Source organism: Schistocerca cancellata, chromosome 4, assembly GCF_023864275.1.
Source record: "Schistocerca cancellata isolate TAMUIC-IGC-003103 chromosome 4, iqSchCanc2.1, whole genome shotgun sequence".
Lineage (NCBI taxonomy): Eukaryota > Metazoa > Arthropoda > Insecta > Orthoptera > Acrididae > Schistocerca > Schistocerca cancellata.
The window spans coordinates 328,544,572-328,568,275 of NC_064629.1; the positions used below are offsets into that span (position 1 = coordinate 328,544,572).

Genomic DNA, 23,704 nt, shown 5'->3' on the forward strand with positions numbered 1-23,704 from the left:
GAGACTATCTCTTATGAAGACGCCAAGCAAATTTTTACCTGCTTTTTTTTTGTTTTTTTTTTTTTTGTTATTCTTTTTTTGCCTGTATTTTTCATATTTTTTGGTGGGTTTGGTTGTTATGGTATTCAGTGTCACTAAAATGACCTTGTGGTCACTAATCCCTGTATCCAGCATATTGCTCCCTATTTGCTCAGTATTATCTGTTGCTAAGAGGTCAAATATGCTTTCAAAACATTTACACTTTGAGTGGGCTTCAAAACGAATAGTTCAAAATAATTTTCTAATGACACATTCAGTATGATTTCGGACAATATTGTGAGCCTAATACTGAATTTAAATGTGTATTTTTGCCAATATAGTGAGGCTAGGTTAAAGTCACCACCAACTATAGTTGTATAAGTAGGGTATCTATCTGAAATGGGACTCAAGGTTCCTTTGGACTGTTCAGCAACTGTATCATCTGAGTCAGGCAGTCTGTAAAAGGGACCAATTATTAATTTATTTCAGTTGTCAAGAATAATCTCTACCCATTCTAATTCAAAGGAACTATCTACTTCAATTTCATAACAAAGTAGACTACCTCTGATTGCAATAAATGCTCCACCACCAACTGTATTTAATCCATCCTTTCAGAATACAGTTATGTTCTTTGTAAAAATTTCTGCTGAACTTATTTCCAGCTTTATCCAGCTTTCCATACCTGTAAGAATTTGCACTTTAGTGCATTCTATTAGTGTTTGTTGCTCTGGTTCTTTCCCAACACAGCTATGACATTTACAACTCCAATACTGATTGTTGCTAGGTCTACCTTCCAGCATTTGTCCTGCATTATTTTAGGTTGACACCCTTTTTCTGTGGTTTCCCAAGATTCTATAGCCTAAAAAAATCACCCAATCCCTTCCACACAGCCCCCACTACCCATGTAATCACTTCTTGTATGTAGTCCACCCCTAATCTATTAATCAGAATCCAGAAACCCAACACCCTAAGGTACAAGTTCAGGAATCAGCAGCCTACACAGTAATAGAACCATCTGAGCCTCTGATTCAGACCCTCCACTTGTCTCTGTATCAACAAATCACAGTCTGTTCTGTTGACGATGCTACAAATGGTGAGCTCCACCTTCATGTTGCAAGCAAGACTGGCAGCCTTTACCATTTCAGCTAGTCACACAAAACCAGAGAGAATCTCATCCAATTGACACACATTGTTAGTACCCCCATGAACCACCACCTGCAGTTGGCTGCACTCTTCATAGTATCTGGAAGCAGCCTTAACACATCTGGAATGACTTTTCCCAGTATTCCACACTGGATTCCTTCTCCTCCTTTGCTGCCATATCCCCAAGGGGCCCCATTACGCACTCAACATTGGAGCTCCCAACTACCAATAATCCCACCCTCAGTGAATGCCCAGACCTTGCGGACTGAGAGGCTTTCTCTGTAGCAGGGCAAGTGGCAGCATCTGGCTCAGGGTCTTTGGCTGCCATAGGTAGGACCCGAAACCTGTTTGTCAGACAAACTGGGGAGGCCCTCGTAAACACTGCCCAAAAAACTAGATGTAATAGCATCTATATTGCTCTCATGAAATTTCATTCCATGTTCCCTGTTTAAACAATGTTCTCTATTGCCGATTTGTCAGGCTGCGTGATGATGATGCACTGCACACCTGTACTGAATTGTACAAACTGATTGGTCAACATAAGCTTTCCCACCCTGACATGAAATTCTGTACATGCCAGGCTTCCTAAACCCCAAATCATCCTTGACACAGCCAAGTAGTGCCCTGATCTTGGCAGGCAGATGAAACACAGTTTTAATGTCAAATTTAATTAAAATTCTGCTGTCTTAAAGGACATGTCACCTGCATTAGGAATAAATGCCAGAGAGCTATGCTTCTCTTCATACATCTCCAAATATGGTCCAAATTGCATAGCCTGTTGAATACACCAAGTGTGCAAATTCCCGTGTTAGACCATCTGCATCGGAAATATCATATGCCCTGTGTAACAGAGCCACAAAGATGACGCTGTGTTGGTATAATGGGTGGCAACCCTTTGCATACAGATATCAGTTGGTATATGCTGGTTTTCCCAAAGTGCTATCATGTCTTTTTTAAACCATTACATCCAAAAATGGAAGCTGCCCATCACTTTTGATCTCCACAGTAAATTTAATACTGGGCTGAAGACAGCTGAAGGAGTCCAAATATCAGTTTAGAAAATTCCATAAATGGTGCCAGGCAAAAAACGTGTAGTAAACTTATCTTCAGAAGCACACAGGTTATAAAGCCAATGTCCTTAATGCCCTACTTCTAAATCCTACCCCTCACCAACCTATCATTTCATTAAAAAATATTTCCATTAAATGAAAAAGACATGCATGTCAACACTGACTGCAAAGATTCACCAAATCTTCATTCAGTTTTTCACTTATTAAATTCAGTGACTCTTCAACAGGGTTGAAATCTTTGAGACTGAATCCTTTAGATTCACTCATGAGTTTTGCTGTGTTATCTCACAACATAGAAATTCACAAATAAATCTGAATGATGCAGCCTCGAAGATTTCAACCATTGAATAAAATCCACAGAATTGGAGTTACGGTTTTCACCCTTGCCAACAAGTGGGTGAAGAACAGATGTGAAGTACTTTGCCAGGTTGTAAGTGAGTGCACCCAAATTACTAACTACAGGGATAAAGGTAACATTACCTTATGTCTCTTTTGCAAACCACACAACCTTGGCAGAAAGGCAGTAGCAGTATGAAGCTCCTTGCACAAATCTTCCAACAACATGCTCATTTTGAAAGTGAAAGAGTCTTGCATTTAATCCTTTCTGTGGGGCTGCTGCATAATCTTCTGTAAGCCGGGTCACTGGATAGTGAATCTATTTCTAGGATGTAATCAGCCTGTGTCAAAACAACCATGGCTCTCCCTTGTCAGCTGGTAGAACTAGTTCTTCATCATAATTCCTAAACTCAGCTGAGTATCTGTCAGACCAACAGTGAGACGGCTCCTTATGTTCCTGCAGCAGGTCAGGCAACTAAACCATTTGTTATATATTTTTAATAGTTTCAAACCAGAGCAACTTATTTTTGATTATCTGTGTGGCTACTAGTTTAATTCATAAATTTATTGCACATCTGAGTGCTTTCTAGGCACAGAATTTCATTTTAATAGAAGTCTATAGTAAGGCACCGCAGCTTGTGTTGACTCTTGTATCACACAGGCAGTCATTTGTTTTGGTTAGAACAGTTCAGTGTCAGTTAGACAGTGAGTGAGACAGCTCCTTACATTCTTGCAGCAGATCAGGTGAGTATGCCATTCGTTTGTTAAATATTTTTATGAGCTTCAAACAGGAGTGACTTATTTTCAGTTATTTGTTTGTTTACTGCCTAGAATATATTTATGCTGTCTTTTCTATGGATAGGAACTGTGATTGCTGTGTTTCACTCAGCTCCAGTTGGTATTGGCTGCAGGGGTTCTGGATGTGCAGATCTAAGGGACGTCCAGCATGGCCCATGCGTCCCCCAATCAATCCGCTATTGTGGCCACCCCGGATCCTGCACTGAGGTTGACACCTCACCTGTGGGCAAGAGGAAGGTCATTCAAAGGCTGGCAGTGAAAGGCTTCCTGTGGGGCCAATCAGAGGGCCTTCCCAGTTTGTCTGACAAACAGATTTCAGGTCCTACCTATGGTTGCCAAAGACCCTGAGCCAGATGCAGCCACTCGCCCTATTACAGAGAAAGCCTCTCAGTCCGCAAGGTCTGGGCAAGTCACTGAGGGTGGGATTATTGGTAGTTGGGAGCTCCAATGTTGAGCGTGTAATGGGACCCTTTGGGGATATGGAAATTAGGTTGGCAGGCAACTTGATTAATAGAGACAAGGGTTTTCCTCTTAGCAGGATGTGGGACTCTGGACTATCCCACATCAAAGACAACATTCTTGGGTGTGGCTGACCAAGATGTTTGAAAACAGTCTCTGGGAGTGTTATATTATTAGCAATGGTGTCAAAAATCCAATATCAGCACATCAGTTTGAGGATTTTCTGTTCAATGAGCTACTTAACCTTTGTGGCAGTCATCACAGTCATACAAGCTATCACGCTGCCAATAATGACATGGAGGAGCACATGCATCACTCTCTAAAATCTCTTCTCATGTGCCACAAAGATGCCTGGATCAATTTATTGCCATGGGCTATGCTAGGCCTACACACAGCTGTAAAGGATGATTTGTCTTTCTTGTTGGTGCAATTGGTATTTGGTAAACTGCTATGTGTTCCTGGTGACTTTATCATGCAAACTCTCCCAACCACTTGGCTGTTCTGTGACCACACAGGTTTTCTATGGAAACTTGAGTTGCTCATACAAGAACTTTGCCCACATAACCCTCAACACAATGAACAACACTGTCCTTTTATTTTCACATTTGAAAACCACAACATGTTTGGCTGTGTGATGACACTTTATGTGTGCCTTCTACTCCTCCAAATTCTGGCCTATATCAAGTAACAACAAGGATAATGAACAACTTTGTCATCGGCAATGGTGGTGTGAATGAAACTGTGTCCATTGAGCAACTTAAACCAGCTTTCCTTGATAGTTCGACAAATGAGTGTGAGAGCAGTTATGTGGTATTAACACCAGTATGAAAACAACATGCAATGGCTGCACCCCCTCCACTCTGCATCCAGCAACATCTGTGTAAGGTACAGCATAGTTTCCTGCCTCAGTTCATACTTCTCCCATATCGATCCGCACAGCCAGACTGCTCACATGCAAGTACCTGGATGTTCCTGGCATGCCACGCTCTCATGTGGACATAAAGCAGCAGGATAATTTTGCCTAGCTGACTGAGATTTCTACCAATATTTTTGCACTCTCTGTTGGTTGCCCCCTTCTACCACCCTCACCTCATTCTGAATTGGCCCAGCCATGTCCCCACTTCAGCAGCCTGCCACAGGAATATGTTGGTCACCTCCTCCAAAGTCCTCAGGGTGGGTAGAAGAAAGTTGAGGCACAATGTGCCATTTTTTCTAGTTGTAGCCTCTACAGCTTTCCATGGAGGATGGAGGTGGGGAGCTGCTGTGGTAACCTTGAATACTGACTGAGCAAAGTGCATTGTGCAGTGTGGTGTAAGGTAATAATTTTACCTTCCTGGTGTCTGTTACCTTTTTGTGTTTGTAACGTGCTTATGTTACCCGTATCACACAGCAGCTACAGAGGGTGTTGAGTGCCTGTGATGGAGACACCTCAGGCCAGCCACGGTGTACGCAATGTATCACTTTCCATAAAATTGGATTGGTGGCACTAGCCAGCACAACCTGAGTGCTAGTGACTGGGAAACCATTGACAGTTTGTTGAGCACAGTCATCAACATGGAAAGAGAGTAATTCCTCCTGATCAAAAACTGAGTCCTTACTGGCTCTGGAAGATAGGAGACCAGATCAGCATTCACATGTTTAGCCATGGGGTAGAAGTGAATCTCATAGTTGTACCGAGAGAGGAACAGCACTGAATGTTAAAGGTAATGTGCTGCTTTGTCTAGCAATGACGCTGAGGGGTTAAACAGAGAAACTAACAGCTTGTGGTCCATGATAAGATGGAATTTTACGCCATACAGGAAAACATAAAACTTCTTTGAGGCATACACAATGGTCAGGGCTTCTTTCTCTACTTCTGAATAACCAGTTTTATCCAAATTAAGCACCTTCAATGCATACACAATAGGTCACTTGCAGCCATCAGAATATTTATGAACTAACATCACTCCCAGCCCATGTTGGGATGCATCTGTTGCTAACACTAAATATTGACCCAGTTGGTAGGGTATAAGGCAAGGTGCAGGTTGTAACATAGACTTCAGTTTGGAAAATGATGTTTCATACAACTGTAACCAGTGGAAAGATGTTCCCTTGTACAGCAAGGCATGTAACGATTGTGCAACTGATGCCACCCCACAAAAACTGATGGAAAATGGAAATGCCATGTGGCTAGGGCCTCCCGTTGGGTAGACCGTTCGCCTGGTGCAGATCTTTCGAGATGACTCCACTTCAGTGACTTGCATATCAATGGGGATGAAATGATGATGATATGGGCAACACAACACTCAGTCCCTGAGTGGAAAAAATCCCCAACCCAGCTGGGAATCAAACCTGGTCTGTTAGGTATGACATTCTGTCACGCTGACCACTCAGCTACCAGGGGCAGACACAAAAACTGATGATAATAAGCAAGCTTACCTAAAAAAACTGGAGTTCTGTGACCAATGTAGGATGCAGAAGAGCCACAATGGAAGAGACATTCTGAAGAAGAGGTTTCGTATCAGTGCTAGTGACCTCGAACCCAAGATAAACAATAGAAAGCTGAAAGAAGTAGCACTTTTCCAAATTGCATTTTGACCCAGAGGCCTGTAACACTGAAAAGAGCATACATAAGTTGTTGAGATGTTCAGCAGTGGAGGAGCTGAGGACCACAATATCATCAAGATAGCTGGCACAGTCAGGCACAGACCTCGTAAGTTGTTTGAGAAACTGTTGAAAAATCGCTGGGGTACTGGCCACGCCAAATGGTAACCACAAGTATTGATACAAGCCAAAAGGTGTGTTAATGACCAAGAGCCATTGAGAGTCTGCATCAATGGGAAGCTGAAAATGTGCATCAGAGAGGTCAATCTTGAAAAAATACTGACTACCAGCAAGCTTAGTGAAAGGTTCATCAGGGCATGCCAAGGGGTAAATGCCAATGATAGAAACTTGAAATCACAATAAAGGTGTAGCCACCCCGATGGCTTCCTGACGATGACTAAGGGGGTAGCCCATTCACATGGGCACCGGGTGAGCTGAAAGAAACAGGGTCTGGCTGAAGGTTTCATGGTGATGTGGGCTTTGAAATTAGTGGCACTAACCTTTGAAATAACCACAAAAGTGTAACCATCCTGACAGCTTCCTGGCAATGTCTAAGATGGTAGCCTATTCACTGGATGCAATCAGTTGGACAACTCTCGAGGCTGTGAGGCAGACAAGCTCTGCCTTCACTTGGTCATAGAATACCATTGGCACTGGTTGAGCTGGAAGAAACAGGGTCTGGCTGAAGGTTTCATGGTGATGTGGGCTTTGAAATTAGTGGCACTGCCCAAGCCCACAGAAACAATGTGGAAAATTCAGAGTATAAAGAGTTGAGTTGTGTATAAGGCACTTGATCAGAGATGAGATCAATTTCACTGGAAACAGTAAACCCAAAAAGCTTAAAGGCATCCAAACCAAAAAAATTTTTGGTGTGGACATTGTTTACCACCAGGAAAGATGGCAGACGAACCACTAATTTGTATGACTGGGACCTAAAACTACCTAATATTGGAATGCTTTGTTTATTGTAGGTGATTAATGTACGTGGCAGTGGCATCAAAGGGGGAGAACCCAAGTCCATGTACATTTGCAAGTTGAGTGTGATACAACAGAACCAGTGTTGACTTGCATGTGCATAGTTGACTTGCATGTGCATGGCCTTCTGATATCCTTGACATCAATTAAAAGCTTACCGGCTTCATTGGATATTGCCGATACACAACTGACATTCATGACAGCATCTGCAATAGGCTGTTGGAATTTTGCGTTGCAAATAGGAGCAATGTGGACTGTTTTGCTGCACTGTGGCAAAAGGCCCACTGCTTAGGACAAGCCGGCCTATCATGAGTGACAAAACATGACGGATAAGACCGAATCATGGACCACTTGAGTTGTTGCTCATTACCAGGCTTGCTGTGCTGCTGTTGTGGCCATGGCTGCAAGGAGTTGGGCCAGCCTTTATGATGTTTTGCTCACACACAGACTGCTGCCACCATATTTCCCCTTGTGAACCGTTGGACAAATGGCAGGGGTAAGTGAGTTGAAATTCTGCAATCTCACACCACGATTCAATTTGAGTACCCACAGCCCTTGAAGCCTCAAATGATTGTGCAATAGTCAGAACATTGGAGAAGGAGGGGTTTTCACATTGAAGGGCCCACTCATGAACCATACAATCAGGGCCAAACCAAATGACAAACCATTTGGTCGGCACACAACTGCTTATGTACATCAGTGATAAAGTGACAATGATGGCTGCCCAAGTCTTATAGGAATGTTCTGGTTTCTTGTGACTCCTACAGAACTCAACTCAAACAACAATAACGTGTCTCTGTTTACAGTAGTATTTTGAAAGAAAGTCACATGTTATCAAAAGAGAGTGAAGATGGATGCTACAGGAGGGATAGTTGGCTAAAGAGTTGACACATGTGAGGCAATGACCAAGATGAAAAAAAAGCAAGGCATAAGGTAACATCAGTCAACCCACACACAGGAAAATGTTGACACAACCATTTTTCGTAGGCTTCCCGTTTTTCAACAGATTCATCGTAAGTCAGAAACGGCAGGAAATAAACAACCAGGGTAGCGATAGGTAAAACAGAAGATGCAAGGGACAATGTAGGAGGTGATGTAGACTTAGACAGCCCCAAACTGCCCAAAACAGAGGCAAGCATTTGCAATATCTGGGTTTTATTGTGTTGCACTGTGGAAAACACCTTCTGCTGTTGACTGAGATGCACCAATGCCATAGTAAGAATCCCTTGATGATCAACCAACTGGCATAAAAACTCATCAATAGCACTATCAGACATCATAAACACAATGGAGTATCAACCAGAGATTGAAAAATGTGGAGAGAACGATTCCATCCTCATTGCCACATGTAACTTGGACACACAACACAACCAAGAATGTTAGTACAACTTTATTAGATTGTGGCATGTATGCAAATCACCATAACATACACCTAACACAATAAGATAAGGCAAAGATATGCAAGCAGTAATAATGTGACCACTGACCACGAGCACGGAGCGGCAGGATTTTAATAGGCTCCCACCCGGGGTGGGCTCTATTGGATGTTCACACTATTGCTCTTTCATATTGCATTCTCATGGACGATAACATACTGCTAATGTGCATGGCTTTCAAGTGTGCATGCATTACTTTAATTGGTCTTTGCATTCTGCTGTTTGAATCAAAGACATTTGTAAAATAACTGAACTGACAAGGAATATAGTTTTAGAGATCATATTTTTATAGTTTCAGTTCTGTGATATTACACAGCCAAATAATTTTCTAGATTTGTGATGGACCAGTCTATAAGCATTAGGATTAGGATTCAAAAGTGTTTCAAGGTGGCCAATGTAAATGTCAAAAAATTTCTTTATTTCACACAAGTCAACATTTTAGAAAAAGTAATTTTTTACATACAACACACATATTCATGTAACCCTAAAGTGGGTGCACTGTTTTTCATAACATGAGCAAGCACTTGGTGCTGTTTGTAAACATACGAGGGTTGGAACTTTAATAGTGGCAACTATTTATTTACAGCTTGTACAAAATACATACATGTTCCAAAGTTATACTGACCTTCAAAGTAGTCACCAGCTTTGTGTATAAACCGTTGCCAGTGATGTGGAAGTCATAGGATACTCTTAGCAGTGCCAGTTGTGTTGACAGTTCGAGCAGACCTGTCTACTGCCTGAAGAATTTGTAGTAGTTCTGAAGTGAATGCCATGAAGTGTCTCCTTCAGTTTAGAAATCAAGTTGAACTCATGAGGACCTAAGTCAGGGGAGTGCAGTAGGTGGTTGATGCAGTTGGTGGTATAGCACTTAGCAGCCCCGGCAGTCAAACAAATCAGTAACAGTTTGCACTGTACGTGCTTGATCATTGTCCTGCAAAATGATGGTCAGGTCCTGCAGAAAGCATCATCACTTCTATCTCTATGCTGTTCATTTTTGGAACACAACCTACAACCAGCTTAGAGACAGAAGTGATGACACTTTCTGCAGGACCTGACCATCATTTTGCAGGGCAATGCTCAAGCACATACAGCGCAAGCTGTTACTGATCTGTTTGACTGATGGATCTGCTATGTGCTATACCACCCACAGCATTCCCCTGACTTAAGCCCTCATAAGTTCAACTCGATTTCTAAACTAAAGAAAACACTGCACTCCCCTGACTTAAGCCCTCATAAGTTCAACTCGATTTATAAACTGAAGAAGACACTTCACGGCTTTCACTTCAGAACTGCTACAAATTCATTGGGAAATACACCATGCTGCTCAAACTGTCAACACAACTAGCACTGCTAGGAGTATCCTACGACTTCCACATTGCTGGTAACGGATTATACACACTGGTGACTACTTTGAAGGTCAGAAAAACTTTGAAACACGTATCTGTTTTGTATGAGCTGTAAATAAATACTTGTAAATTATAGATTGCGCTCATCAGTTGCCATTTTTAAATTTTATTGTGCAGATCTAGATTTAGGCTAGAAGATTGCCATTCTCAATGCATTATTATTTTCACTCAATGCATGTAATTCCCTGTTGGTCAGGCTTCATCCACAGTTCATTGAATACTAGTGGCTTCCATCCGAAATCTAGATCTGCACAATAAAATTTAAAAAGGACAACTGATTGCTGCAATCTATAATTTACAAGTCAATATAACAGCTACTGAGTGCAACAGCTTTCTGAATGGAAGGTAACCTGATGTAAATAAATAGTTGCCACTATTAAAACTCCAACCCTCTTATAAAGTGTAGCTGTATTTATGTCACCAATGTCAATATGCATGAGCAAAATCACAGTCAAATCTTATTTAATTCAACAACATTAAAATAAATTTACATTATATGAGCTAGCACTGTTTAATTAAACAATAATAAAATAAAGTTTCACAGTATCACTCTTTTGTTACATGCGAGTGTCACTCTAAGAAATGACCTTCTTGGAGCATTAAACACCACAGTAACTTCAGATCCCAGCCAACTGCTTATTCAGTTACTAATTAACTTGTAGACAACTGCCTCATTATGGGCTTGTTATTACATGGATTGTAAACTTTTTCTTGCATAGCTTGCTATTTAATTCATGTTACTGCTGCACACTTGGACGGAAGACAACACAACTTATCACCACATTAGTTGATGCACTAATGAAGGAATAGGTATGGGCCCACAATTGTGAAACGATAATGGAATGGTAAAAGACTTTTTTTTTTTGTGCACTTTATACATAGGCATGCCTGGCCTGCTCAAGGGTTAACGTAAAAGTTCTTTGTTCTTTATTAGGTTTCTGAACCTTGGGTACTTATTACTTCCTCCCTCTTTTTATTTTCTGCAATTTTTTTTCTGCTACTTCTTTCTTAAATATAGGCACTTTGTGTTTTTCTGTGTCACGTAAACATTTCTCTTCCCTGCCATCTATTTTCACTTTAATATTTGGCTAGCCTAGCTCATCACCTACATCTTTTCCCTCAGCATTAAAAAAAATCATTTTCAGTTTCTTTAAAATTTTTATCTTCCAATTAATCCTTTTCAAGAAATTCCTCACTTTCAGTTTTAAATAGATTAAGAGCAGCCACTTGTGACCCTTCCTTTTATCATCTTTTTCTACCATGTGCTGTACACAAAACAAACTACTTGTAGTTCTCCAATTTTATTCAGTCAGTTTTTCAGATCTTTCCACCAGTTTGGATGAGAGATCTTTCTGATTTTAGCAATCATTTCCCAAAATTTTTAATTACTGCTGTTTTTCTTATGAGCATCCCACGTTAATCTTAAAAAATTTTCTCCTTTCCTCTCTAATTTCCTCCAGTCTCTCTTCCCAATCCTTAAATGACTAAAGGCTGACCAGTATTAGCAGGCAACATCTGTTTCTCTGAAACATTTTCCCTAGTAATCTCATTTCCTCCTATACCACTACACAAAACTCCATCACCACTGAACTTCATTACATCATCTACATTTATTTCAACATAAGCTTTATCCTCCATTTCAATATCACTTTCCTCACTATTAGCAAAATTATCTCTATTTGCTTCATCATAATCACTCTCAGCATACCTATACACACCTCCTTCCCCTCACCTTCCCTTCATCTCATTAACATCATATTCTCAGGTTGTTGCTACCTGTTACTAGTATTCATATCGTCACCTACTTTCCCTTCATATAATCTTCCCAGATCATAACTATTACACTCATTATCTTCCTTCTTTATATTCTTTACTTCACTTTCTGCCCAATTGCAAAACTCAGGTAGAATCCCAACACACATTTATGTATCTTTTATGTTCAAATTTACTTTCTGAACGATTATTAACTTTCATGGTGTCCCAGAGTTTTATCAAACTCTAATTTGTTCACATGGTAAGTATACTGGCTATTCTGTTTCCATCTGCTGACATTGAATTTCCCTCTTCCATTCCAGTTTACATTGGAGGTGCTATAGTTATTTATTCTGTTCCCCCCAAAACTGTGGACCTGAATTGAGGTGGCTTTGAGTTTTCTCTGTTATCTTGCCTCCAATTTGGATGTATTCCAAGTACTGCATCCCAACTTCTATTCCTGTTGTCATCATTTCTACCCCACTGCCTGTCTCTTACATTCCCATTATAGTCACTTGCCCCACTGTTCTGATTTCCAAATATGTGGCTCTCATTATCTCATGTCCCATAGTTTTCCCTATTAAAACCAGATTCAATCCCCCAACATAATTATGTTCTTGGTTAAAGTACTGTCCAGTATTTCTATCCAGAGACATTGTCCCATATATCAACATATTTCAAAAATAAGTCAGGAGAATCACATGACCCATGAAGTTGCTCCAGCTGTAACCTTTGAGGTAATCTCCTATTAACTGCATCAGTCTTTGTCATTTCATCAAAGGCTTTGTCTACATGAACTAATTTCCTTAATTGATTCCAACATAAATCTTGCATAGAGCCATTTCTTTCTCTGTGAATATGACCATTCAAAAATTCAGACTTAATTCTAGCCTGTTCTGAGTCTGACCAGAATTTAGTTAAATTTTTTTTTTCAAAATCTTGAAATAATGTCTACTGACCAAAGTTAAATTTTGTCCATGACAATGCATCTCCTTCAAGAAACTTTTTGACAACTTTAATTTTTAAATTGTATTGCATACCACACACATTGCTGTCTTTACAATGTTGTAGAAAGTCAACAGGGTGCAAATTGTCATTAGGACAATTTTTGACTGGTAAATTGGACCATATTTATGTATCTTTTATGTTCATTTTTAGTAACAAAATTTTCTTTGACCTCTATTAACTTTTGATCCAATACATATAAATCATGGTTTATGTTCTTATTACATTTTCTATCTTTTTACTTAATTTAGATAATTGTCTCACTGTTTCAGTATTTGAATGAGTAATTTATCTTCTACAGTTTTCTGTATCGTCTGTAGCTATTCAATAGTCTCCGTCTGATTATTATCTTGAATTAATGAATTTCTAATGCTATTAATCAATTTTCAATAGCGTCTACTCTTGCATCCATATTTTTTAAACTAGCCTCCATCTTTTTTTAAAGTCTATAATTTGGTTAGATAATTCTGATTTCACAGAATTAGTATTTGTTTTAATTGAGGATTCTATTTTCCTCATTCTTGATCTTAAAATGCACTGTTTGACTTCACTGAAGATTCCAAGTCCTCTTTTAAAGAGCCTTTATTTGAATTCCTTGATGATTCAGATTTGCTAACTTTGAGCCCAATTCTCCCATTTTTTTCTAACACAGATCTCAAAAATTCATTCGATTCCGATCTTTTATCCACCTACACATCACTTGAATCATCAAAAATATCATACCTTGCATCTACCACCACTCCTTCTGCACCGTTTTTCCCTTTGATGTTAGCACTTATATTGGTCATTTTAGAAAAACTTCACCCCAGAGTGTTACAATTGTAATAATTCTTGGATACTGAGCTTGTAATTATTGCTTCTGTATCCTTGTGCAAAGATCATGAGATTTATTTTAATTGCTTTTATTTACTTGTGGCTTGTGTAGGCATAAAGTTCTTTTGCAGCTTTCAACTCCAAATCAGTGTTCCTTCAGTATCCAGATTCCATGTTTCTTCGTAGCATATTGCTTACATAACATTCATCAGTGAAGTGTGGTTTTCTGTGGCACTTCTCTGTAATGCAAAAACTATTAATACTTCAGCCAAAGCAGCACATAATCCCAGTGGCAGTTCCTACTTATGACACTACTCCCTTGCTTTAGCAATAAGAAATTTGTGTTTATAATTCACACTGACATTACATAAAAATATTTACTGTTTAGCAAGCAAAGGATATTCAAGTGCAAGAAAGGTGACATCGAACAATTTTTAAAAAACTCATTCAGCCTTCTAAGAAGGTGTCAGCGTCCAGAGACGTTCAGATGTTGTGTAATGCCACATTCAAGGTCCAGGGTATTTCAGAAATTGTGGTTTATTTATCATGCCACTTGAAATTTAACACACCGTTTCACATTTCCACATGAAAATCTCAACACATAAAACACAGAACCCTTTTCATTGTCATTCTCCTGCAAACACTGCAAAGAGCTTTACAGATGTGAACTTAGTCCACATCAAAAACAGTCTGACACAGTGTCTGTGAACAATAATATATAAGCTGTTTTATCTTGAGGCTTGTAGAACTTTCAACAAGTCAATAATGTATTAGTGCGATTTCTGTTTTTAGGTTATTCATCAAATTTAGTTTAGTGAGTGTTTCTTGAGAACAGTTAGTTTAGTTAGTTAGTGGCACATGTATTTATGTGAAGATTTTTAGTGATAACAGCTGGTAAGGAAGATTAAAACATTTGCAGTATTAAAACTGGAACCTTTTTGTTACCTGCATGTTACAACATCAATTACGTATTGACCGAATAAATATGCAAATATAAATGGTGACATAAATTTTATCTGCAGTTTAAATACTCTGTTAAAATTATTAGCAGATAATTTAGTTTTGTTTGAACAGGATATGCTGATGAATTTTTAAAATTAATCTTCAAAAGGCATCTCTGCATAAAGTGAATATATCAATGCATAAACAAAAATATATTTATGGTAAAATTTATGCTCAAGAATTAGAAACATTTGTTAACATTCACAGTAATAAATAAAAGAAATAAGGCCAAATCTGGCTATAATTTAGGTGTTATCACATACTTCATTAGCTGCTCTCATGGTTACCTACTGTTTCTGGTAGCTGCTCTGTCTCTTCCAATATTTTGGATAAATTGTGGTAGAAGCTGCAGATGTGCTGATGTATTTCTTCATTATGTCAGCTTTATTTTTCTTTCTAACAGTGTGGCACAACTCTATTTCACTCTTACTGATTTGAATTTTTGCTTTATTTTTCCTTAATAGCATACGTTTTGTCTCATTGCTTAACTTTCCGTTAAGCTTAGTGTTTTCCTTTGTTGCAGCTATTTTCATCATAGCTCACATCAGCATGTTCAGTTGCACCACATGACTTGTCTGACAATCTTTCTTGAACTATTTTGTGAGGCTACTAACTTTTTTTTATATCTTTAAATTTAACACATTTTTCGGAAACACAACAACACATATAAGTCACTGAGTAAGTTGACCTGTGTACAAGTCGGCATTAGATTAAACACTGAGTCTCAGTCTAGCGGCTGCTGCTCAGCTGGCCGCTTAGGTGGCGCAGCTGCTGCCTGGCTGGCAGACAGCGCCGCACGTAGAGGACGTGCGTAATTGCGCGGCGGCACTTTGAATAATCGGCGAGTCACAACACTTTTCCCCCCTTTGAAATTGTTGCACTGGTCTTGATGGAGGTGTCCTGGAGATGGCTAACGTCCATAGGCGTTGTTTGACTTGCCGTAAAGTCTCGAGGAGGAGGCTTCCCGTACGGACGGAAGTGTCCCCGATGATAACGGGTCGAGATGACAGGAGACGTAGGGGTTGAATCTGCTGGGGCCCCCTGCACCAATCTGCCCGTTGCGGCAAGTCCAGTTGATATGACAGGAGACATGGGCGATGTGTCGGCGTCTGTTGGAGGAGGAGGCGAGTAGATGTACTCTGACAGAGGACGGTCCTCCGGTTCCTGCATGGGCACGTCTCCTGGTGGCGTCCGTTCTGGTGTTGGCATCGCGATGACGGTGAGAGGGCTGCGTTGTGAGTATTGAGAGATGCCAAGATCCCGAGCATCAGGGAGAGCCAAAGGTGGTGTGGCGGCATTCGGAACAGGCGTTGCTGGCACCCGAGGCCGAAGCTGGTCCGAATGATGCACTGCAACACCCGTGTCCGTCTGGATTTCATATAGGTGTCTGCCACGGTGTCGTAGGATGCGGCCCAGGCTCCATTTTGGTCGCCTGCCATATCCCCGTACCCAGACGAGGTCGTCGGCGGTGAACCGGCCAAGTGAAGGCACCCGCGGCCGTGAGGTGGGAGGCCGCAGAAGATGAAGTAGCGTGCGGGGCTGTCGGCCATGTAAAAGCTCAGCCGGGCTGTGATCGCCCATGGGGGTGAGACGGTAAGATGCCAGGAACTGGAGAAGCGCGTCGTCAGCAGCAGAAGAAGTCAGAAGTTTCCGCATCTGAGCCTTAAATGTGCGGACCAGTCGTTCAGCCTCACCGTTGGATTGTGGATGGAACGGCGGGGCCGTGACATGCGTAACGCCGTGACGAGCACAAAAATTCGCAAAGTCGGAAGAGGCAAATTGCGGACCATTATCAGTAACAAGAGTAGAGGGGAGGCCTTCCAAAGAAAAAATGCGGGCGAGAGCACTGGTGATTGCCGCGGTGGTAGGTGACGTGCAACGGACAATGAAAGGAAAGTTAGAATAGGCGTCAATTACGAGGAGCCAATAAGTACCTATAAAGGGTCCCGCAAAGTCAGCATGAATGCGCTCCCAGGGCTTCTCAGGCGAAGGCCACGGTGACAAAGATGACTTCGGGGCAGCGGCCTGTGACGCACAAGGGCCGCAGGCAGCGACCATGTGTGCGATGTCAGAATCGATGCCAGGCCAGTACACATGACGGCGTGCCAGAGATTTTGTGCGAGACACACCCCAGTGCTCCTGGTGAAGGAGGCGCAAGACTGAAGCACGCAAAGACGCAGGTACCACAACATGCGGCGAAGCATTGTCAGTGGAGAGGAGGATAACACCATCCCTAGCCGTGAGGCGGTAGTGCAAAGTGTAGTAGTTCCGCAACGGATCAGAAGTCTTAGCGGACGGGCGATCTGGCCAACCCTTCTGAATACAGCGTAAAACCCGGGAGAGGGTAGGGTCAGAACCCGTAGCAGCCGCCAGCCTGTCCCCAGTGATGGGGAACCCGACCACAACCCGCTGCTCGGCAACATCCAGGTGGAAACACAAAAGTTCATCCCTATCGAATGCCTGATCAGGACCCATGGGAAGGCGAGACAAAGCATCAGCATTTGCATGTTGAGCCGTTGGCCGGAAATGAATCTCATAATTGAAACGGGACAAGGAAAGAGCCCAACGCTGGAGGCGGTGTGCAGCCTTGTCGGGAAGTGATGTTGATGGATGAAACAAGGAAACAAGTGGTTTGTGATCCGTAACAAGATGAAATTTTGAGCCATAGAGAAAAACACCAAACTTATGAAGAGCATAAATGATGGCCAAAGCTTCTTTCTCAATTTGAGAATACTTTTGTTGGGCATCCATGAGCGTTTTGGAGGCACAAGCGATGGGTTGTTCCGAACCGTCAGAAAAACGGTGTGCAAGGACTGCACCAACCCCGTATTGAGAGGCGTCTGTGGCAAGAACAAGAGGTTGGCCAGGTCGATAAGTAGCCAGGCACGGGGCCTGTTTCAGCAGTCTTTAATTTCCTGAAAGCCGCGTCACATGACGCGGACCAGTGAAAAGGCACGTTTTTATGCAACAGGCGATGCAACGGCTGAGCCACCGATGCCGCAGACGGTAAAACTTGTGATAGTATGCTATTTTCCCCAAGAAAGCCTGCAGTTCCTTAACAGATGTAGGGCGAGGAAGGGCATCGATCGCAGCAACAGTGTGTTGAAGCGGACGAATACCATCCCGAGAGAGTTGAAACCCCAAGTACGTGATAGACGCCTGAAAGAATTGTGATTTCTGAAGATTACACTTAAGACCGGCAGTCTGTAAGACATTAAAAAGTGTGCGGAGATTTTGAAGATGTTCTTCAATGGTGGAGCCAGTGACAACAATGTCGTCCATGTAATTGATACACCCCGGGACAGGGAGCAATAATTGTTCCAAGAATCGCTGAAAGAGAGCAGGGGCACTAGCAACCCCGAATGGCAAGTGTTGGTATTGATAGAGGCCGAAAGGCGTGTTAAGGACCAGAAACTGCCGGGAAGCAGCGTCAAGAGGAAGTTGATGATAAGCTTCCAACAGATCAATTTTAGAAAAATACTGTCCTCCAGCGAGTTTAGTGAACAGTTCTTCAGGACGGGGCATAGGGTAAATGTCGATGAGGCATTGAGCATTGACAGTGGCTTTGAAATCGCCACAGAGACGAATATCACCATTGGGCTTAGCAACTACGACAGGAGAGGACCACTCACTGGAAGTGACAGGAAGCAAGACCCCTGAAGCAGTGAGACGATCCAACTCCTGTTTTACCCGATCACGAAGGGCCACAGGAATAAGAGCTGCTCGACAGTAGCAATGGAACCCTGTGAGTCAACGGTGAAAAGGAAAAATCCACTACCTCGTCGCCAATTTTTATATCTTCAAATTTAACACATTTTTCGGACAACACAACAACACATATAAGTCACTGAGTAAGTTGACCTGTGTACAAGTCGGCATTAGATTAAACACTGAGTCTCAGTCTAGCGGCCGCTGCTCGGCTGGCCGCTTAGGTGGCGCAGCTGCTGCCTGGCTGGCAGACAGCGCCGCACGTAGAGGACGTGCGTAATTGCGCGGCAGCACTTTGAATAATCGGCGAGTCACAACACTTTTCTTACTCAGATAATCAATATTCAAAATTATTTTCTTCTCCTTGATCATTTTTTGCCTATCTAGTACACACACAACCCATGGTCATTTCCAGTGTTAAAGTTATTTAAAATGGAGTCATATTTTTTGATAGTCAGTGAGCTTATGGTCTGTTTCATAGTTAGAGCTACTTTTTAGTATGGTGTTTCTTAATGAAAGAGTTCACAGTGTACACATTAACTTCTTCAGGTTAAGGTCCACTCTGGCATTTAGATCTCCATTTATAAACCTGAAGTGGCAGTCAGTTCTTTTATCATGCAGGATCTTTATTTTCTTGTATAAGTGTTCTGTCTCTTTGTCTGAGTAACTAGAGATAGGAGTAAACAAATGTGCCATTTGCATCTCATATCACACCAGTTGTGCTACTCTGCTTGAAGTTCCTAGTATAGTCCAAATCTTTGCTGCAGTGATCTGGTTGATAAGAATGTCAGTCCTTAAATATGGTTCAGTAGCTAAGTAGGTAAATGTCAGATTACAAATCAGAAGTCCATGGTTCAACCCTCATTTCTACCAAGCAATGACAGAGGAATCTATCAGCATGACAAACGCTCACCTACATTCACTGCAAAGTACTGAATGAGACTTCCAGTAACATAGTATCCTACTAAATACATAATGATTCAGTGCTCTTCCCTGTTTATATTTATGGAATTGGAAGTTGGTATTATAGATTTTGGCTTACAAAGACTTTCATGTCATCTTGGTTTTTGATTAACTTTCTGAAACACTACACCAGTTTAAATACCACTAATGTCAATCAGGGTTCAACTGTAGTCCTTCTGCACTGAACAGCGGCTTTTGCCTTTTTGCCGCTACCAACAGTGACCACCAGCTACAAAGTTTTGCTTCTCCAATTGCTGATCATATTGTGTCCTACAACACTTGGTCCAGTCACGTTAATGTGACCACTGCCTGTCTTAGATGTTAGTGTGCAGTAACCATTGACACTCGGCAGGTGGCAGCACTAGCAGTGGAGAGTATATGAAATGTGTCAGGGGATGTGGAAAACTGTGCAGCCACTGCTGTAATATGGAAACAGAGTGATTTATCTGACGCCCAAAAGGCATGATCATTGGCTTTCAGGCCAGGGGTGGAAGTATTTACAAAACAGCTAAGTTTCTAAACTGTTCATGTACTGCTGTTGTTAAGGTATACTGTACATTGCAAAATGGCGCTATACAAAACCAGCACTGAGGCAACTGGTGGTGCACCACGGACCTTAGATGAGCAACAGCTGCAGAGATGTGTACGGGAGAATAGATGTGCAACTATTGAGCAACTGACTACCCAGATGAACCAAGCGGCTACCAACAGTGTCTCCTCAATGGGTCTCCACGGCAAGCAGCTGTTTAAAGACACCCTTGCTAACTGCTGTTCATTGGAGTCAATGACTGTAATTGGCACACTAATACCACAAGAGGATGTCCACTGAGTGGCAATGGGTAGCCTTTTCAGATGAATCATATTTTATGCTCCATTGGACAGATGGCCAAGCCATGTATGGCGCGAAATGTCTGAAAGAAAACATCTTGCAACAATCGTCAAAAGGATCCAGGCCGGAGGTGGGAGCATTATGATCTGGGGAATGTTTTTGTGGTATTCCCTGGGTGATCTTGTCATTCTTGAAGGTACAATGGATCAACACAAGTTGCAACTATCCTTGGGGCCATGTCCATCCCTACAAGCAGTTTGTTTTCTTTAGCATGATGGAATCTATCAGTAGGAAAATGAAACATGTCACACAGCTTGCAGTGTGAGAGTATGGTTCAAAGAGCACCAGGATGAGTTTATGATACTCCCCTGGCCACTAGACTCCCCAAATTTAAACCCAGCCAAGCATCTATGGAACCACCTTGATCAGCTGTTCACACCATGGATTGTCAAAAGCTAGCACAGCTGGCTGAGGCACTGGAGTTGGCATGGCTCCACATCCCTGTCAGTACTTGCATGTCTTTCAGCAGTCTGTGGCACAAAATCTGGTTATTCAGGCTTTTGACAGGTGCTCACATTAAAGTGAATGGACAGTGTATAAAGGGCATATCACTTACAGTATGAGCATGCCTAATGAAGCACTGCTATATTAAAACAAATCTTTGAGTTGAGAACTGCTTTCCCACCAGGTTCTCATGAGTGAAAGAGCACATTTTTTGAGCTTAGATGAGGCATACATCTAAAAAATGTACCTATCAAAAATGATACATTTCAGAGCTGAAACCTTTGCCTTTCACTTATAACATAAAAGTTATTGACACTATTTTAGAGTAGTAACTTTGAGTAGTAATCTCTCAACATGCATTTTGTCAGGGGTTTCCTCAGAAATGGTGCATAATGTATTACAACCATTTTTGTTTTAAAATTCAATATTGCATCACATGGTGAAGAGCTTTGAACAAATGTCTGGACATTCTATATACACTGACATGCTGTCCACAGTATTTTATGATTTCATGGAAAAACTGTATTAGCGGTAGCATTATTCAATTTTCAAAAACTTCCAGAATGTATAGAATTAAGTCTAAACCTGGATTCTTTTCAAAATTTCAGAGTACCTTCAACAAGCAGCATGCATTCAGTCAACAATCACGAGAGAAGGACACTGTTCTCCTCATTATAAGCGTCTGTTAGATCAGGTTATGGGAGAAAATGAACCAGGGCATCTGTGCTGGTAAGTTGTGAACACACTTACATGTTTTGGTTTCACTCCTATTATGTTTGCTGATCTCTAGTGCTGCTCTTTCTAGAAGAAGAAACATGCAGAATATTCTACGAAGCATATAAATAATATCTAAAATTCTTCAGAAAAAATTATGTAAAATTATTTATTCATTAAATGGCACAGTACATGCCTCTGGTTAGAGTACCACCTTTCAGTTTTGGTGAAGTTCCAATTTCATGGCATGCATCTAAAAAGATAGGAGGACACAGACGTTTGGGGGCAATGTGGGTAACACAAAGCAAATCTCTCAAACACATAAAAACATAGTTATTGATCAAAATATTCTGGGTGTATAGATGCTGCTCAATTATTTCCTTAATGTAATCTCATCTGCACCATCATTGGTTATGTTAACATGATTCATTTATATATATTAATAATACTCCCATGTTCAGAAAGAAACAAAACACATTGCACAACTAGAGGTGTGACACTGATATTCACAGGACATGTACAATAGTATGTTCTGCAGAAATGATAAGCATTTCAGTCAGCTTGGTTCAGCATGTGTCCTGCTGCTTAGTAGGTACAGGGTCCACCATGGGCCCTGATAACTTGTCCCATGCATGATGAAATTGATGCGTATAAGGTGCTAATAGCATCCTGTGGTATAGCCCACTAGGCTGAATTCAGCTGCTTCCAAAGTTCCACTGTGGTGGTTGGCACTGTGTCACAATGCTGCACCCATCATTTCACCATATTCCACACATTTCTGACTGGCAACAAGTCTGTGATCTGACAGGCCAGGGCAAAAGACTGACATCCTGTGAAACCAAGAAGTTGTGTGTTCATGCAGCAACATGTGGTAGCGCATTGTCTTGGTGAAAAATGGCATCTGGGGTGTTGTGCAGAGAGGATATGGCTACACGTCACACTGGTCACAGTGCGCTGGACATGTACCAACTGTGATTTGTGGCTGTACCCAGTAGCACCCCACACCATAAGGCCTTGAGTTGGTGCTGTATGTATTTTGCGAATGCAGTCACTGTGATGCCATTCCCCCTGTCTGTGGCGAACCAAAATTCAGCCATCATTTTCAAGCAAGCAGAACCTGGATTCACCTGAAAACAGTATCTGATGCCATTTCTGTCCCCAGTGATCTTGTTCCATACACCATTGCTGTCTAGCATGTTTCTGCACATTCATCAAAGGTAAGTGGAGAGGTAGACAATGTGCATGTAACCCATGCCATAATAAACAGTGATGGACTGTCACTCCTGATAGCATACGATTTGTTACACTCTTCCACTATTGTACCAGAGCTGAAGAGGAGACAGATTTGTCCTGCAATTCCACTTGGATGAGGTCTGTCTTGTCAGAAGAGGGAGGGGGGGGGGGGGGAGGGGGTCTGGGTAGTGTGACCTGACCCATCTCATCCTGTTCTGTGGCCTTCCATGAACCATTGTGAACACATGGTTGCACTGCCAAAACAATTCATCCCACATGAGCAGCAGTTTCCTGGATGGATGCATCACATTTTCTCATGCCAATAATGTGCCCTCTTTCACATTTACTGATTGATGGTATGGTTCACGCATACACCTACAAGGCATCATGCGCACCTGCTTAAGTCACACTGATCCATTACTTTCAGTTTATAGTGACAATGAGAGCTGCTAGTACATTTCACTGGTAGGTGGCATTGCGCCACGATATCAATGTTGGAATTGAACCCACAGGTGACCTGGTTCAAGTGCTAATCATTTCTGCAGAACATACTGATGTACATGTCCTGTGAATAGAATGTCCTATCTCTAGTTGTTCAAGGTGTTCTGTTTTTCTGAACATGAGTGTATTATCCATACATGCAAAACTACTTTACCTCCAATTCCATTAATAGCTTCAGATCCTAAGAGTTCGTAATTTATCAACATTTTATATCTTCTCTTAAACCAAAAATAGCATAAACCACTTGAATTAAAGCTCCAAAGTGCTAGGTTCATTAGTAGTATTTTAGACAATTCTGCTTTGAAAAATATGTTACCCACTTCATTATTATTTGTGTTCATAATCAAATACTACAACAGTTCCTACATGCAAACCATTAAGCAAAAGATCCCCTTCAAACTTTCTGGCAGATTAAAGCTCTGTGCTGGATTAGGACTCAAGCCCGGAACCTCACCT

At 41.5% G+C, this 23,704-nt stretch overlaps 1 protein-coding gene across 1 annotated transcript in view; it reads left to right on the forward strand.

Moving 5' to 3' along the window:
- The window catches only part of LOC126184192 (uncharacterized), a 514,613-nt gene that overhangs the window by 378,194 nt on the left and 112,715 nt on the right, over positions 1 to 23,704 (forward strand). The window contains exon 5 of the mRNA XM_049926560.1: positions 21,409 to 21,529. Coding sequence (XP_049782517.1) covers positions 21,409 to 21,529 — 121 coding nt within the window. The remainder of the gene's footprint in view (positions 1 to 21,408; positions 21,530 to 23,704) is intronic.